Below are 18,202 nucleotides of genomic sequence, written 5' to 3' on the forward strand. Positions count from 1 at the left end.
GAACTTTATTCCTGCATAACCAGCAATGGCCAGAAACCCCCGCAAAAATTTCCCTGTGTTTATTTTACATTTTCTAGACCATAGCATATCTGATGCTGTCAGTCAATCACTCTCCCCTTTTGGGTTTTCCTGTAAGACCTTTACCCACAAAATCTATTTCTGCACTTTGCTCTTTGGCATGTATAGGCCATGCACGGAAATCTGTATTTTGTATCATCTTGCTTCTTTATTGACTTCATTTCAGTTTGCAAAAGGCAAACAAGTAGATATTTTAACTTGTCGCTCACATATGATGGAAAATGGATCCTCCAACAGCATACTGCAGCTATCAAACTCCTTACCCAAGATCTAGGCGGACAACTTTATTTCATTTTACATTTCAGAGGCACAGAGTTTTTACTATTCAGAAATTGTTCATTTCTCTGCAACTAGAAAATTGCAAACAAGAGAACCACAAAGATACTCACAGCAATGGAATAGGCAAGGAACATGATTAAAATAACAGTGATGAATCCAGAGATATCACCCCAGGCTCTTCTCAAGGTAGAGGTGATCATGTTTAGCTTAGGGTTGAGCCTCAGGAGATGCCACAATTTCACCGTAGAGAGAAGCACAAGGAAAGCAAGTAGATAACCAAGAGCTGCATCTGCTGTTGCTGTTTCATTGAAACTTACACACCTATGAGAAATGATTAATAAACAATGATGAAAAACTTTCAGAACATTTATGTGAATTGTGATTAATGAGCAGGCTGGTAGCATTGGTCAGTCATGGCTTGTCATCACTGCAAAGTTAATTCAGGTTGTCTCCTCTTTCATGCACAATGATCCTTTACATCTGAGTTAGCTGGCCCATTTATGGTGTAGGCAAAAAGCCCAAGTTTTTATAATAGCCAGGCCAAGTTCTTACTCAGAAAATCCCACAATGATAGGCAGGCACCTAATGCAAATGCTTCAAGTTTACTGTTGCACATTGTAATGGGGTGCATAGGCCTTCTCTGGAGATTGGCAAAGGCAGGAAAAGAGTTTACTACAGGCAGACCCCGACTTATGTCGGATCCGACTTATGTCGGATCCGCGGTTACAAACGGGGATTTTCTCGCCCCGGAGGACTGGAGCAGCGGGACGCCTGGTCCCACCGCCCGCCTCCTCCGGGGCGAGAAAAGCTTCTCCCCGTCTCCCTGGTCTGCTGGGGGAGCCAGCAGACCAGGGAGACGCTGAGCAAAGCGGCGGAGGACCCGGGGCCGGACCCGCGGCGCTTCCAGCTGATCTGGAAGCGCCGCGGGTCCAGCCCGGGTCCTCCACCGCTTTGCTCCATGTCTCCCTGCTGGGGGGGGACACAGCTAGTGCCCACCCCCAGCAGACCAGGGAGACGTGGAGCAAAGCCCGGGGCCTGTGGTAGAGCAGGTGGGGCACTGCCGGTTGGTCCCGCAGCACTGCTCCTTGGCGCTACTGGACCAACCCGGCAGCACCCCAGATGCTCTGCCCCAGGTGTCCTGATTCAGCCGCTGCTGATCAGTTTCAGCAGCGGCTGAATCAGGACGCCTGGGGCAGAGCAGCTCGGGTGCTGCTGGGTTGGTCCAGTAGCGCCGAGGAGCGGCCGCGCTACTGGACCAACCCAGCAGCACCCGAGCTGCTCTGCCCCAGGCGTTCCCAAGTCAAGCGCTGCTGAAACTGACCAGCGGCTGACTACAGGATGCCCGAGGCAGAGTTGCTCTGCCCCGGGCTTCCTGGAATCAGCTGCTGATCAGTTTCAGCAGCAGCTGACTTGGGGATGCCTGGGGTTCTTAAGTTGAATCTGTATGTAAGTCGGAACTGGCGTCCAGATTCAGCCGCTGTTGAAACTGATCAGTTTCAGCAGCGGCTGAATCTGGATGCCAGTTCCGACTTACATACAGATTCAACTTAAGAACAAACCTACAGTCCCTATCTTGTACGTAACCTGGGGACTGCCTGTATCTTGTTCTGACAAGGGACCACAGTTTCCTCCTAAGTCTGCAGGACAACAGGGCTGGACCAGCTCTGGAGATTTAACTAATGTCCAGCAAATTCTATAAGAAGAATGTGCTGCAGGGAATTGGGTAATAAATCTAGCAGTAAAAGGGGGAAGGCTTTCTAGCAATAGGGTTGGAGCAGGATGGATTAGGGCCATTCTGGGCTGAAGCAATCAATGTTACAAAGTTTGGCTTTGATGATACCCAATTCTGTTTCTGTTTGGTGCTTAAAGGGGCAGCACCTTATTTACATTTTATATTCTGTTTTGTAACAGAGCTTATCCCAGAGACATCTAAAATCTGCATGGGCCTACTGTATTCTTTTCTACGTATGTTTTCTGTATCTGGTGTTAATTTCTCTCCTAGGATGTTGGGATGTGCGTCTTTGCTCTGAACTCTTAAACAGTTGCCATGTCCCTATCTAGGGTAGCTATACTGAGATGTGGGAAACACAGAGATATATTATATAGTGTTATATACTATATACTTTCCTGCATCAGAAAGTCCCATCAGTTGCATATACCCCTTGTTAAGGAAGGTGCAGCTAATGTCTGGTGTTTTTTAGCATTTCCCCAGAGACAGATGCTTTAATTCCTGTCACTGACATGCATCCAAACCCTAAAATCCTTCCACAGATCACATAATACAGCCATACAAATTCACTTAATCGACCAATGAAATGCAACTATCTCTTGAGAGCATATATCTCAGGCAGCAGAGTAGAAAACAACTAAAGCAAAGAAAGGCAGAGTTATGAAACATTTACTCATCCTTGTGATGTAGGTAGTAGCTGATATCACGTGCCCCCAGGATTGTTCTCTTCACAAACACCGATAGGGTACTCCAACTAATCAGAATAATTGCCAGCTCTAGCAGGTTCCACTTGCTATGGAAATACTTCCATTTCAGAGCCCTCATGAGCTTTCCCTGTGAAAACAGGAGTTTCAGTTCCAAAAGCTCTTGGCCAGAATCTTGGCAATGTGACCATATAAAGTGAACAGGTGCATCAACTATATCATATAATCATAGAACACCTTGAAAGGTCATTGAGTCCAGTTCCTTGCCCTCATGACAGGACCAAGGACCATTCTAGACCGACCATCTTTGATAGATGTCTATCTAACCTGCTCTTAAATATCTCCAGAGATGGAGATTCCACAACCTCCCTAGGCAATTTATTCCAGTGTTTAACCACCCCGACAGGAAGTTTTTCCTGATGTCCAACCTAAACCTCCCTTGCTGCAGTTTAAGCCCATTGCTTCTTGTTCCATCCTCAGAGGCCAAGAAGAACAATTTTTCTCCCTCCTCCTTGTAATACTTTTTTAGGTACTTGAAAACCACTGTCACGTCTCCTCTCAGTCTTCTGTTTTCTAAACTAAACAAGCCCAATTCTTTCTGTCTTCCCTCATAGCTCATGTTCTCTTAGGCTACATCTACACTGGCCCGTTCTCCGGAAGGGGCATGCTAATTTCCAACTTCAGAATAGGGAAATCCACGGGGGATTTAAATATCCCCCGCGGGATTTAAATAAACATGGCCGCCGCTTTTTTTCCGGCTTGGAAAAAAGCGTCTAGACTTTGAAGTAGGAATAAGAGATCCTCCGGAAAAGGGCTTTATTCCAGAGGATCGTGCCAGTCTAGACGCTTTTTTCCGGCTTTTCCCCAAGCCGGAAAAAAAGCGGCGGCCATGTTTATTTAAATCCCGCGGGGGATATTTAAATCCCCCGCGGATTTCCCTATTCTGAAGTTGGAAATTAGCATGCCCCTTCCGGAGAAGGGGCCAGTGTAGATGTAGCCTTAGGGTATGTCTACACTTGCAGCCTATTTTGGAATAGGACTGCAAATGTAGGCATTCGGAATTGCAAATCAAGCCCGGGATTTAAATATCCCATGCTTGATTTGCATCTTCCCGGCCGGGTGCCATTTTTTGAAATTTACAAGCCCGGAATAACCGCCCGCGTCTAAACGCAGAAGTGAAATGGGCATTCGAAAAAAAGCCCTATTTTGAACTACCTCTTATTCCTCCTGCAATGAAGCTTAACAGGTAGTTCAAAATAGAGCTTTATTTCGTACGCCTGTTTCACTGCCGCGTGTAGACGCGGGCAGTTATTCTGGGCTTGTAAATTTCAAAAAATGGCGCCTGGCCGGGAAGATGCAAACCAAGCGTGGGCTATTTAAATCCTGGGCTTGATTGTAATTCCGAATGCCTACATTTGCAGCCCTATTCCGAAATAGGCTAAACCTTTAGTCATTCTTTTTGCTCTTCTTCAGTTACTCCACATCTTTCTTGAAATGTGGTACCCAGAACTGGACACAATACTCCAGTTGAGGCCTAATCAGTGCAGAATAGAATAGGAGAATGACTTATCGGGTCTTGCTCCCAACATTCCTATTAATGCATCCCAGAATCATGTTTGCTTTTTTTGCAACAGCATCATGCTGTTGTCTCATATTTAGCTTGTGGTCCACTATGATCCCTAGATCCTTTTCTGCAGGACTCCTTCCTAAACAGTCGCGTCCTAGTCTGCATGTGTGAAACTGATTGTTCCTTCCTAAGTGTATTTGTTCTTATTAAATTTCATCCTATTTACCTCAGACCATTGCTCTAGTTTGTCCAGGTAATTTTGAATTATGACCCTATCCTCCAAAGCAGTTGCAACCCCTCCCAGCTTGGTATCATCTGCAAACTTAATAAGCATACTCTCTGCCATACTATTCTAATAAACTCAGTTCCATTCTTTTCTGCTACAGCTGTTTCTCCAGCTCCAGCTACAAACAGTTCAGTTCAACATTAGATATTTAGAGAGTCCCCTCTGCACACAGGGCGACCCCTCCACCATAATTTAACCAGTTCTTATGCTGTTCTCTATGTTCCTCCTTCCCAGTAAGCACTCCAGTCAAGAGTGCTGGAACAATTTGTATAGGAGGGGTGCTGAGAGTCATTGAACCTTGTTGTAATCCCTGTATATCATGGAAACCACTTTGAGTCAGGGAGTACTGTTTCTCTACCAGCATACCTAGTTCCAGCACCTGTGTCAGGAGCAACATCAACGAAACCTTTCTAGTTGAGATCAGATTCAGATCCAGAGAGACATGACAACTGAAACTTCTGCTGAGTCTTACCTGTGCTACCATGTAGTAGATGACAAACAGGAAATAAATCACTTCTGCAGCAACAACAAAGATGTGTAGACCATCCGTATAGGGGTACAGCCGGATGCTCTGCAGTTCAGCATGTGTAAAGAAGGCTCCTAAAAATATAAAGCTGTGTTCAGCTCTGTTCTTTTGAAAATTTCTCCCTCGAAAGTCTATTGCTTACTACAGTGTGAGAGCCTAAAACACTAGAATTGAAAGTGGGCTCCTACCTAATGCGTTCGTTTCAAACATCAGGCTTATAATACAGAACAGGTTCACATTGGCATTGTAGACTGTAAATTCGACAAACACTGCTCTTGTGAAGGTATCCAGCCAGACATTGTTGAAGAGATATTGGAGAATTCTGCCGAAGAGTGCACAAAAGAGAGAATAACCAATCACTTTTAACTTTTATACAGGTGTGTGGTGTTATTGGAGGAGTAAGAGTGTTTGGAATCTACATACAGAAGTGGAAGGGAAGACAAGAGACGGGGACATTCAAAGAATACCTGATGTGTAGGGTGGATTACATTGTATAACTAGTCTTGTGCCTTTATTCTCCTGTGAAGCTTAATGTTTTGGCTAGTACTGAAGCCAAGACACTGGCTGGTTCATCATCCAGACTGGTGTGGCAAAATCAAGGTTCCTATGCAGCTATTTCTAACAACATCTAATTTAACTGTAAGCATATAGGTACACTTGGGTTTCCAACCCTGGTGAACACTTTTTCCTGTTTGTACTACACGGATCCCTTATCTGTCAACATGTCTCCAAGTCTTGGGGCTCACACAGCTTCCATTTTCTGTTATTTCATTGCTAGATGCAGTCTCTGATGTTATTCATAGATATGTAGATTGTTCCCTGTAATGGACAGTTTACTCATTTGTCTCTAACCATGGCTAGAAGATAGATATAATTGTCTGTGATCATCTGAAGAGCATAAACACTAAGGAGGGAGATGAAAAGCATCATGCTGTCCAAGAAGCTCTTACTAATTCTAATAGGATGAACAAGAGCAGGGGAAGATTTAGGCTGAAATACTTCCTAACAATGGCATCCAGTTAAACTCTGTAATGATCTGTCAAGGGAAGAGGTGGAAAACCTATTGCTTTAGACATTGAAAAGTAGACTAGATCAAATATTGGAGTGTGCAGAAGAAGGAGTAATGTACTTACTGGAAGTACTAGGTCTGTGGTACTTGCTTGTGTAAATCTGAAATCCATGTGCATGTAGTTCTAACCTTAGAAAATCAGGTTATAACCCTGGATTGCATTCTGGTGAATATGTGATTAACACAAGATGTTAACAGACATAAAACATGAATCAAATCAAAACTGCAACTGTAGCCAAACCCAAACATAATAAAAGAGCTACCTGGTTGCATTCTTAGGATCAGTTCCTAAATGGACCACATATCCTCCTCCCCTATAAATGGCAACTTTGCCCCACACTGGATGCCCTCTTAGTTTGGACTGGCTCTGATACTGCCATGCAGAACTCAAGTCAGAGGAGTTATCGAAGCCAGAAATATTCCAGTGTTCCCCGTAGTCTGACGTATCTTCTGCTTGGAGAGAATACGGAGCATGGCATTCATGGACCGAGCCTTGAAGTTTGGGAGCTATTAGGCAGGTGTCCCCCTTCACTCTCACTTGACGAATTCGGGCACTGCCTACCAACTTGGAGTTGCCATCAGTAATGAACCCTAAAAAAGATAGGTAAAAGAGATAGTGTTGACAATAATGGCAGGCTCAATAATCATATGGTCTCAACTCCCATTTATTCCTAATTGAAAGACTTTTTATCTTATTATTTGATTCTGTTTCTCAAACAAAACCAATATGAATTTAACTAATTGTCTTGGTTTAAGTCAGGCATGATGTAATAATAAGAGCTCATTCTTTTATAGAGCTTTTCATCCAGAGATGTCAAAGAATTTCACAGGCAGTCAGTATCATTATCCATGTTATACAGCAGGGGAAACTGAGGGTCAGAGACAGGAAGCAACTTGTCTGAGGTCATCCCACAGGCAAAAGCCAGGAATGGAATATAGAGCTCATGAATCCTGGTCTTTTGTATCAGGCTTGCCCTACACGCAACTCTGCCAATGCACTTCAATAGAACTGAGACGTTTCTGAGTGCCAAAAATGGACTGAATTTATGTTTGGGATCTACAGGATGAGACTCCAATAATTGTATTCATTGGTGGCCTAAGCCCTGAGCATAGATCTCCTGGGGAGGAAAGCTGATAATATTACTAACCCCTCTGCCATCTAGAAGTTTGACTTTGATTTAAATGACAGAATTTCATGGCAAACGAACCAGACAAATATTCTAGTATAACACTAGACACAGATTATGTAGTGCTATTATAAGAAACAGATCTTGTGCATTACATAAAAAATTAATTAAAGTATCTTGACAAAATCAAGTTGGTGCCATTTTACTGACTTCCATGGCATTGTATCAAAGATGAATTTGGCCCTTTCTGTTTTAATGCACAGTATGAACTATACCCATTCAGCTATGCAGATATTAATCAGCTAATAAGTCGGATGACACTCACTTGTGTAAATCATCAGGACACCAGCATTGCACCCTAATGTCCCTCCCAGGAAGCCCAATAAACTTGGACAAGCTGGGAGCATGCACAAAAGTCAGGGTTTTGAGTGCCAAGTCAGATAACATGAAATTCAGTCAGAACTCTGCACCTTGATATGAGCCATATAACTTGTTGACTAAGGTAGTTCTTGCCCACGTGAAAAAGTCCTGATAAGTGTAGATATCTCGAAACCCATCTGTAAAGCTGCTTTCAATGTGCTTGTTCAGGTAGTAGGAATTGGGATCTCTTTGTCCATAGGCAACCAACAGTAGCATCCATAAAAATCCCAAATAAGCTGAAAAGAAGAGTAAATATGCTTTTAGGGGAGAATTGACATCATCTGTCTAGTGCAGAGCAACATGACAATTATTGCTATTATCATTCAGCATTAGGCTAAGAAGATGTCTGGCAAAATTTCTCTCTCTGGACTACATCAGATTAGTGCTGAATTTAAATGCGTTAGCTTAGACTCTTGTGTTTTTCCCATATCACATCAATTAAAATCTGAGCAGGGTGCAAGAAAAGAACAGGTAAATGGGTAGTACTCCTACAGTAACTCGGGCTAAAAAAGGGACCTGAGGGCTCAGTGAAGTCAAGGTAATTTTTTTCTTTGCCTTCAGAGGGAGCAAGAATGGAATCTAGAATATTAACTATTGGCAATTCTTGCTCACAGGAAGGAGCAAACCTACTTTTTCCCAGATACTAATCTACTTCATTCTCTCTCTGCCTTCTTCATAAATTCTCACACTCCTCTGGTCTGTTCTTTTAAAATACAAGCATAAACCCCCATTAGCTGGTATCTCCAGATATTACCTCATTATTGCTTTCACCTTTCCAGCTTCTGAATGCACTATTTACAACCCTTATAACTGATAAATATGCTTGTGTAAAGCCCTCCCTTTGCCACCCAAAGAGTTTTGTACTATGATATTAGCACTAATTTGCAAACACATGAAAGAGCTTTAGCTCTAAAACAAGATCATCTGATGACAGATTGCAGACCCAGTATTTCTCTGATTAAAGCAAATGCTTTCTGCTCCTTGATGTGATTGTTCTTCATTCTCTCAATGTCTGTTGCAGGGGGTGGCTGGTAGATGTTGCTTCTGCTATCCCTTCGAGCTCCAAATAGAGGGTTTGAGTCACCTGTGTGAAAAAGCGATAGAAGCACACATATCAGCAGCTCTTCCAAGCCCTGCTAATTCAGGAGGATCATTCTAATTGTACAGGATTTCTCAACCAGAGGAGTGAGAGTGGGCTGGGTCAACACACTAGTTCTAGGGACAATGGAGGTACAAGGCTGAGTAAAGGTTCAGTGCTGCTGGGAAACTACCAGACCCGAGATCCACATGCTGCAAACATGCTACTTCTGCAGGGAAAGTGACAAATCTGAAAGCCACTGACTTTCCCTCCTCACTTCCACTCTTCCTCTCTGTTTGGGAAGCTCATAAACACAGAGCTGCAGCACAGGCCACAACTCAACAGTCCAAACATCTCTCCTCTGCTCCAATGGCTCTCTGCCCACCCTTGGAAAGTGACACCAAAAGGTGCTTCCCCCCAGCCTATCCAATGCCCAGTAGCCTTCTGGTGAGTGGGGGATGGGGAGGGAGAAGAGCGAATAAAGAAGAAGAAAAAATAAATGACAAATAGGAACAAAGGGAAGGGAGAGAGAGAAGGGTCAGAAAGGAAATGGCACTACTGACATGTTGCCCTTGCATCTACATCCCACACCATCCCACGGCAGTAGGGGGTAGGCAGCATGTTTCCAGTCTTTGTGCTCTGTGTGTGGAGCAGCCAGAACGGTGGGCAGGTGCTCAGTGAATACAGTGAGGCAGAGGTTAGCAGCAAGAACAGAGGCTTCAAAGAAAGCTGGGCCAGTTGAGGCCTTGGTCCCAGCCCCTTTAAACACGGACCAGCAGAGTCTGCCATTGTAGTCCCAGTGTGCACTCCTGCAGTGCCACTGCTCCCTGCTGTTGTAATGCCTCTGTGAGTTACCTATTGAGCAGTGTTCTCCTGCACCCATCTCATACAGCAGCGAATAATAAAGCCACATGAGGCTGGATGTAAATTGTTACTATCTCATCAGAGTTCTCTGAGCCAAAACAATTTCAACCCACTTAGGATTTGCCCCACAGTCTGGCCCCCAGCATATGTACATACATGCAGACACTTATATAACATATTTATACATGTATAACTAAGCCTGGCAGCAAAGGCTGAGCATCCCAAAAATGAAAAATAAGACTTACCGACTAGCTAGGACAAGGAACTGAGGACTTTAGCTCGGACAGGCTAGAAATATCAAGTACCATAAATGATTTAAAACCCGTCTGGGTTGTGAGAAGGGGAAAAAGAAGATTCAGATGAAGAGAAAGATAAAAATAGATCCCAACTCAATGGGGAAAGGCCTGTGCGTGGCTTGCACGGCTGATCACAGGCAGCAGGAATTACATTTCAGAAAGATACAGAGAAGTCTGGCAGCTGTCCAGTGCAGGAAATCGACATACCCTTTGTAAGAAAGCTGGTGAAATTGCTATATCAAAAGGCTAATTCCCAGGTGAGAACTGTTTCCTCTACACACTGAACCCCCATACCCCACCTGGTGAATAAATTAAAGCAGTCCTGGAACTTACTGTCCTGTTAAGATCAGGCTGAAAGAAAAAAGCAAATCAAACACAAAGCCACTTTCTCTGGGGACATAGCACCATCTCCATGATTCTACCAGACTTACAGGGTTGTCTTTGTAAGGAGACATATCAAGGAGGGACTGCTGGAGTCTATAAAGCCCACTCAGCAATGAAAGGATTAAAGAACTGCTGTGGGCATGGCTGGCCCCACGCCTCCAGCCTTGTCAGTCATATTCGAGGGTGGAATAAGGCTTAAAAATAGGAAATTCCCAGCAGTTGCTGAGAAGCTCTGGGACAGAGCCCAGGGTGGTTCTGTAGCTCCCAGAGGAGACTCAGTATTCAGAGGGTGATAGTGAGCCCGATATACTGGCTGGATAAGATAGGTCCAGCAAGCCCCAAGGCAAGCCAATTAGACAGCTGGTCCCTTGTCCCCTTTTGGGAAAAGAAAATCTGAGAGTAGTCAAAGGGATTAGGGGAGTAGGAGCCATGAGCCAGAATGTAACCCAGTTTGTGTCACTGGGCCTCCTGCTTAGGCATATGGAGGTGCCCTAAAGATTCTTCACAACCTGTCCAGAAAGAGATGCCTGTCAGCAGCCTGAGAATTGTGACAGCGAGTGTAGTATGAAGGCACTACTCGGCACACTGGACAATTGAGCTCCTGTTGACTGTAAAACATTTCATTTATATACACTATTTAAATAATGCTTATTGGGGTGACATGAGTCTGCAGTTGCATTATGGGAAGAACACCAGTTGAGAAGTAAAACCAATAGTTAACTAACTACATTTTGGCTGTGTCTAGATTGGCAAGATTTTGCGCAAATACTTCTAAAGTTTTTCCGTTAAAAGTATTTGCGCAAGAGAGCGTCTACACTGGCACAGATGCTTTTGCGCAAAAGGCATCTTTTGCGCAAAAGCATCCGTGCCAGTGTAGACGCTCTCTTGTGCAAGAAAGCTCTGATGGCCATTTTAGCCATTGGGCTTTCTTGCGCAAGAAATTAACTTGGCTGTCTACACTGGCCCTCTTGCGTAAGAATACTTGTGCAAGACAGCTTATCCCTGAGCGGGAGCGTCAGAGTATTTGCACAAGAACCACTGATTTTGTACAGTACAAAGTCAGTATTCTTGCGCAAATACTCGCAGCCAGTATTACAGGCGGCAAGATTTTGCGCAAAAGCAGATGCTTTTGCGCAAAATCTTGCCAGTTTAGACACAGCCATAATGGAAAGGAATGATGTGATGAGAAATTCCCTAAGATAAGAGCTGGATTTTATTGATGTTTTCAGGCCTGGGTTTATAAAATCTAGTGATAAGTGTAGCTTATCACACTGTACTAAATGTATGTGTTTTCATTAAGTTGTGCAGCTGTTACAAGGGGTTTTTTCCCCCTCCAAAACAACACATGATCCAAACACTGGGCTGTTAGCACAGCACTACTGTAAATTGTGTTGTGTTCAGGAATGGAAAGCTGCGTGCATTCCCTGTGCATTCTTTTTTTCCATTTGCAATTTTATTTTGTTATGTTTTGGATGAGAGTTGGATCATTTAAATTGGTTTCTTCATATTTGCATCCCTCTGAAAACATACTCTATTAGTTTAGTTCTTATGTTTTCAGCTAGTTTGTTAAATATGATTCCCTTCTTCTGAATTCTGTTCCTTGGATACTGAAACATAGTTGCTGATATTTGCAGCATGCAAACAAAAGAGTGGGAGGCAATAGCAAGCAATCATTTCAACAGGATCCATGTGCAATTAGTCTATTACTACTGAGAATGAAACCATGGTTTAATCCTACTGCTGACAGGGGACAGAGCAAGTGATTTTTAGAAAGAAGGATCCAACTTCAGACTCCTAAAAGTAGACAATTTTCTTTTCCTATCCAGTTACCAGGGCAATCTCACAACAGTGCTAAGTCAAAGGTGTACATGTTGAGATACAGAAGAAATGCACAATGGGGTGAGAATAGACTAGTCCAGTGGTCCCCAACATTTTGGGGCTGCTGGGCGCCTGAGGCTGGGGCCGCTCACGGGCCATGTGCCTGTGGGCGGGGCCAACCATGCACCGCACGCCCTGGGCCGGCATTGGCATGTGCTGCGACCCTGGGCAGGGGCTGCCCAGGCGCCATGTGCCCAGGGCCAGCACCGGCATGTGCTGCGACCCCAGGCAGGGGCTGCCCAGGCGCTGTGCGCCCTGGGGCCGGCACCGGCATGTGCTGCGCACCCGGGGCCAGGGCCGGCACCGGCATGTGCTGCAACCCGGGGCCAGGGGCTGCCCAGGCGCTGCATGCACGGGGCCGGCCGCACACCCAGGGGCAAGGCCAGCTCAGATTGCTCTGCGGGCGCACATAAATGGCCTGGCGGGCGCTGCATTGGGGACCACTGGACTAGTCTTCTAGAGCTAGTGCTTTTCCTTTGTTTTTCTGGGTTTGCGGCCTCCCTGTTATGTGCTATGTAGGGTTTCTTGCTAAGTAGACGTATGATCAGGTTTTATACTCTCCATGTCATTGTGCCTGCAAACAAGCCCTAAAGCCGCCAATGTACCTGCCTCTCCTCATACAGCCCTAATCTAGAGGGCTTGATGGAGACATGCTCTTGGAAAGTAATGGAGCTAGAGCCCCAGGGAACTCCATGGATCCCTGGCCTGTGTTATTAGCTATTATAAATTAGAGCAGTAGGCCCAGGGATCAAGAGCAAAGGTCACAGATAGTTGGTCCATATGCATGAATAAAGCACTTCAGAGTCTCAGATAAGACATTTCACATTCGAATTAGTCCTTACATGTTTTACACCTGACATACAATTACCTGGTGTAGACAAAGGCCCATCGATGGCAGTGTTTTCCTCATCTTCATGCTCCACCTTCTTCAGAACCAGAGCAAAGAAAGCGGCAAATCCCAAAACCTGGAAGACATTAGCTATTTGTGCAGAGTCTGCACATTCTTCATGAAGAGCTCTGGACCTTGCCTTAAAGCTCAGCTCTGATCCATGCACTGCGAATTGGGAAGGAGAATTTTGCCTTTTAATTTGCTTTATAAACACAGGCTTATTCCCCGAACAAGAAATCAGAAAGAGAATGGCCCTCAAGTTGCTGAGGGAATCCCACTAAATGTAACTGGTTTTTGCCCTCTGGCCATACCTTTATGCCTCGGGAACTTTCATCAACTTGGAAGCTTTCAAAATAAGACATAATAAAGTGAAGTGAAGCTAATGCCTGGGAACAAGATTCCTGCCTGGAAAAATCATCATAACATTATAACTGTAACTAAACCTCTACTTGCAGGAAGGACCTCTTGTTTAATAGCTCTGTCTGTCAGTCCTTTGGAATGCAAAATTAAAGTTCACTTCAGTGGGAGTGATGTGCCTGAGGGAGGCTGCAGGATCAGCCCTTCCCTAGCCAGTGGTTATATTGATAGTGATCTTACTTTTAAGGGCTGTGTGATGAAGAGACTTTCAAAGAAGGAGATGGCCATGGAGATCAGCCACTTGATGGAGTTGTCCTTGCCATAATGCAGCCCATAAAGCATGGTGAAGAATCCAGACACACCACTGGTGGCAGCTATGAGGAACCAGCCAATGAAAACAAACCACCAGGGCAGGCCTTTGAAAGAGGAACCTTTCTTGCCATCCCCAGAGATACTTGGAGTAGGGGAGCACCTGGAAAGTCAACAACAGTGAGAGAATCATTTCACTGGTGAGATGGCAGCAAATCACAACAGCTAACCGTGGACTTAACAGGGATAAGAAACACCTTATATGAAAGTCAGATTTTAAAATATATTAACTGTTTTCAAATTATTTAAAGACATGATATAAATAGTAACTGGGTAGTGGAGAACACAGGCACACAAATCACAAGTATACAGATACGAAGATGTACACAGATATAATCATAGAATCATAGAATACTAGGACTGGAAGGGACCTCGAGAGGTCATCGAGTCCAGTCCCCTGCCCCATGGCAGGACCAAATACTGTCTAGACCATCCCTGATATACATTTATCTAACCTACTCTTAAATATCTCCAGAGATGGGGATTCCACAACCTCCTTGGGCAATATCAAATAATATCAAAGCCCATTTTATGGGATTTATTTCTAAAACACCAGTATAATATGATTTCTAAAGAAGATGCTGACAGACTCACCTAACTACAGTGTGCTTGTTGGATGCCCCTATAAAGAAGGGCATAGAGACCATGAAGAGCAACATCACTATATTGTTGAATACTTAAAAATCATATTTTTGTGACACATTTCTGTCTCTGTTGTTAACAGATTCTCACCAATCCATTCTTTTATAGAACCTTGACAACTTTGGAGCTCAGAGCTTGTCCTCAGATCTTTACTATAATGTTCTATTACATTGGAACATTTGCTTTGGGGGGTATAAATGTATAAGTGACAGTTGCCACTACTACTCTAGTGTGAATTATTCATTCCGCTGGAATTCCCCTGCTGCTTCTCCAAGAAAATGTGTACAATTATCAAACAGCCATCTGACAGAAATTACTTCCATCTTGGGCTGAATTAAAACCAGTGACCCATGCCTACATATACCAATAACAGGGCTGATTGTTACCTCTGACTGATGGTTTCTGAAGAGCACAGGTGACTTTCCAGAAGGCCTTTCATGTGCTGAACCTGTCTAACAGCTTGGATGTAACTCTGAGTCTTCTGGAATTTGTGAGGTCCCAATAATTCCAACTCCATCTCTACGTGCTGGAGTTGCATGTACAAGTAGCGATTGTAGTCATGTTTCAGCCTTTCACCCATTCCTTTCTCTGGAGTTGGACTTCTCATTTTTTCTCCAGGAAAATGGGAGAGGGAGAAAAAAGGGAAATAAATGAGGCTGCTTGTGGAATGAAGCATGAATAAAGGTGGAAGAATCAGGATCTAGGATTGTAAACTCTTCAGGGCAGGGAATTGCTCTGAATATGACATATACATCTCTGGCAACTGCTAATACTAATAATCTATCTTTTGTAATTTATACAGCCGCTGAACCTCAACAAAATGAGTCCAGCAAGACCAAACATCCTTGTTCCTAGACTACGGGTGCAGACTGAAACTGCATAAGTCTATGGAAAAAGCCAATGGCAAGATGAGATTACTTAAGGTCTAACAGAGCCACGATGACAGAATCAAGCCCTAAATTGAAACTAGAAGGTAAATCAGCTCAGGGAGAGGAAGGATGAGGGAAAGGACAACATGATTATGGAATCCCCAAGACATGAGGATCTTGATGCTAAAATATACACTAACAGCTGATAGCCACCTATTCACTTTACAGCAAAGAAAACAGGTGTTTTTATTGATCTTTCTTTAATTCAAATGAATTAAGAAAGTGGCACTCATATCTAGCAATTGCAGTGGCTTCCCTTACAGGTATTTCAATGGGGTTTTGTTAGCTTCCAACTTACCTTGTATATCTACAGACCCTAGTGTGATGATAATAGGATCATCCTTCTTTTTACTCTCATCATAAAACTCTTGCCCAGCTCTGTTCTGCTGGCAGATGATGTCCTCAACCAAGGCCAACAGTATGTTGATGTCAGTCGATTTTCCAAGGTCTGTTTCTGAGGGTGGTAACGGAGTCTTCAGGATTTTAAACAGTGAGTTGGCAATTCTCCTAATATCCTGGAAGATACAGCAACAGCATGGTTCTGGTTACTTGTGCTAGTACGAACCCATGGTAAACTTCACCGGTGCACCACATCTAGAATGGGGGGGTTGCATTAATTCTGTAGCTATAGTGCTGTGCTAGTGTGGATAAGGTCTTAGACTCTCACAGGATTAGACAGTCCTGGGACAGTCCTGATCTGAGAGGTTTAAAACCAACAATTGCAGGATTTGAAAATACACACTATTCACCTGGGCTGGGGAGACCATTTTATTGCATTTAGGTTCTTATACCATGCTTATCATGATAGGACTAGAGTGCCTTCCAGTTGTGCATTAAGCAATGTGACTAGACATACGTGTAGTGGTGTTAATGGTATCATGGGAATGAATATTATCCTCATTCTTAATGTTAGACTGTGATCACACAACGCAGTGGTGGTGTTCCCTCTGTGACAATATTTTAGAATAATATCAGTTGCAACCAGGACCATATAACTAGGATGCTCACTGGAAGGAAGGAGCATTGTTCTGTTCTCATGTTTAATTTTTCTGTGTTCTAGCGAAGTCTTACATTTTACTTTTGTTACCCAGAAGGCCCAGTATCTACCTAGGAAGGTATATGAAGTCATTGAGAGTTCCCTACATGGAGAATTTGACTCTGACAATGGAAATCCTAGCTAAGTACCCCTCATTCTTTAACCCCATCCCCCAATGTCTAGAAGACCTCTGGCAGAGAGCCACCCCTCAGTGAAAGTTTGGCACATTATTTAAGGAATTATTAAGCACATCTGGTACAGGACAAAAAGTGCTTTTTTGCCACACACAGAATCATATGCTCATAGAATACTAGAACTGGGAGAATAGTGATAGAAATGTAGTCGTGTTAGTCTGGTGTAGCTGAAACAAAATACAGGACTATGTAGCATTTAAAGACTAACAAGTTTATTCGGTGATGAGCTTTCGTGGGCAGACCCACTTCCTCAGATCAAATAATGGAAGAAAATAGTCATAACCATATGTCATTCATGCTAAAATTCGACACTCACCGCGGGGGGGGGGGGGGGGGGGCTCAACAAAGACACCAACTACCTTACCCATTACAAAGATAGCTTCCCCAATTATCACCTCTAATACCATTAGCTCACAGACGTCTACCTTTCCCCACCTCTAATATCATTAACTCACAGACATTTACCTTCCTTATCCCTCTCCCCCACCCCCCGCATACCCCTTCTGTTCTGAAATGTGATTTGTCCTTTTCATATGTGTTCATTTTTTTTATTGTATCCTTTGGCATATATGGTTGTGACTATTTTCTTCCATTATTTGATCTGAGGAAGTGGGTCTGGCGCACGAAAGCTCATCATCTAATAAACCATCTTGTTAGTCTTTAAAGTGCTACATAGTCCTGTTGGAACTGGAAGGAACCTCGAGAAGTCATCAAGTCCAAGACAAGGCACCATTTAGACCATCCTTCTCAGATATTTGTATAACCTGCTCTTAAATATCTCCAATGCTGGAGATTCCAAAACCTCTCTAGGCAATTTATTTCACTGCTTAACCACCCTGAGTTAGAAAGTTTTTCCTAATGTCCAGCCTAAGCTTACCTTGCTACAATTTAAACCCATTGCTCTTGTCCTATCCTCAGGGGCTAAAGAGAACATTTTTTCTCCCTTCGCTTGTAACAACCTTTATGTAACAGCACAACAAACAATGAGTTCATACTGATCTATATGCCCACCAACAGGCGGCAGTCCAGTGCATTTTGCACACATCCCTGTGGTAGATCAGTGCTCTCAGCCATTCCCCCTGTAACAGTGCACAGATGGACTTGCCTTTATCACAGCCTCAGGGGTGAGCGTGATACTCTGGATCACCTGAGGAGAAGGGGGCAGGTTTGGAGACACTCGGCCACTTTTCCCTGGTTTCTTCTCCTTCTGCTCCTTAGTCACCCGGGGGCGGATGTTCCTGAAGATCTGCACGATGAGCAGGTTGATGGGGAACATGAGAAGGGAGCTCTCGAAGCCGATCATCACCTCCTGCCATGTGAACTCGATCTTACCTGCCATCGTCAGGCAGAGAGGAAGGGTAAAAACAGCCCCAGAGCAAAGCGAAAATGCCAGACTTAGAGCTCCTCCCTCATGGAAAAACCTTCTTGCTGAGCAATTCCCCACTGAAATGCCTTCCTAGCTCCTTGTCCCCCTTGCCCGGCCCAAATAGTCACTCAATTA

The 18,202-nt window shown here is 44.0% G+C and overlaps 1 protein-coding gene across 1 annotated transcript in view; it reads right to left on the reverse strand.

Annotated features, from left to right (window-relative positions):
- LOC102457958 (polycystin-1-like protein 2) overlaps window positions 1-18,202 on the reverse strand; it is an 81,051-nt gene that overhangs the window by 10,792 nt on the left and 52,057 nt on the right. The window contains exons 29-40 of the mRNA XM_089781617.1: window positions 17,807-18,033; window positions 15,770-15,986; window positions 14,929-15,154; window positions 13,772-14,003; window positions 13,154-13,250; window positions 8,729-8,869; window positions 7,836-8,021; window positions 6,502-6,829; window positions 5,358-5,491; window positions 5,116-5,243; window positions 2,760-2,920; window positions 468-678 (exon numbers count right to left, since the gene is read on the reverse strand). Coding sequence (XP_089637743.1) covers window positions 468-678; window positions 2,760-2,920; window positions 5,116-5,243; window positions 5,358-5,491; window positions 6,502-6,829; window positions 7,836-8,021; window positions 8,729-8,869; window positions 13,154-13,250; window positions 13,772-14,003; window positions 14,929-15,154; window positions 15,770-15,986; window positions 17,807-18,033 — 2,288 coding nt within the window. The remainder of the gene's footprint in view (window positions 1-467; window positions 679-2,759; window positions 2,921-5,115; window positions 5,244-5,357; window positions 5,492-6,501; window positions 6,830-7,835; window positions 8,022-8,728; window positions 8,870-13,153; window positions 13,251-13,771; window positions 14,004-14,928; window positions 15,155-15,769; window positions 15,987-17,806; window positions 18,034-18,202) is intronic.

The sequence above is a fragment of the Pelodiscus sinensis genome, chromosome 12 (genome assembly GCF_052426305.1).
Source record: "Pelodiscus sinensis isolate ZL-2025 chromosome 12, ASM5242630v1, whole genome shotgun sequence".
NCBI classification, from domain to species: Eukaryota; Metazoa; Chordata; order Testudines; family Trionychidae; genus Pelodiscus; species Pelodiscus sinensis.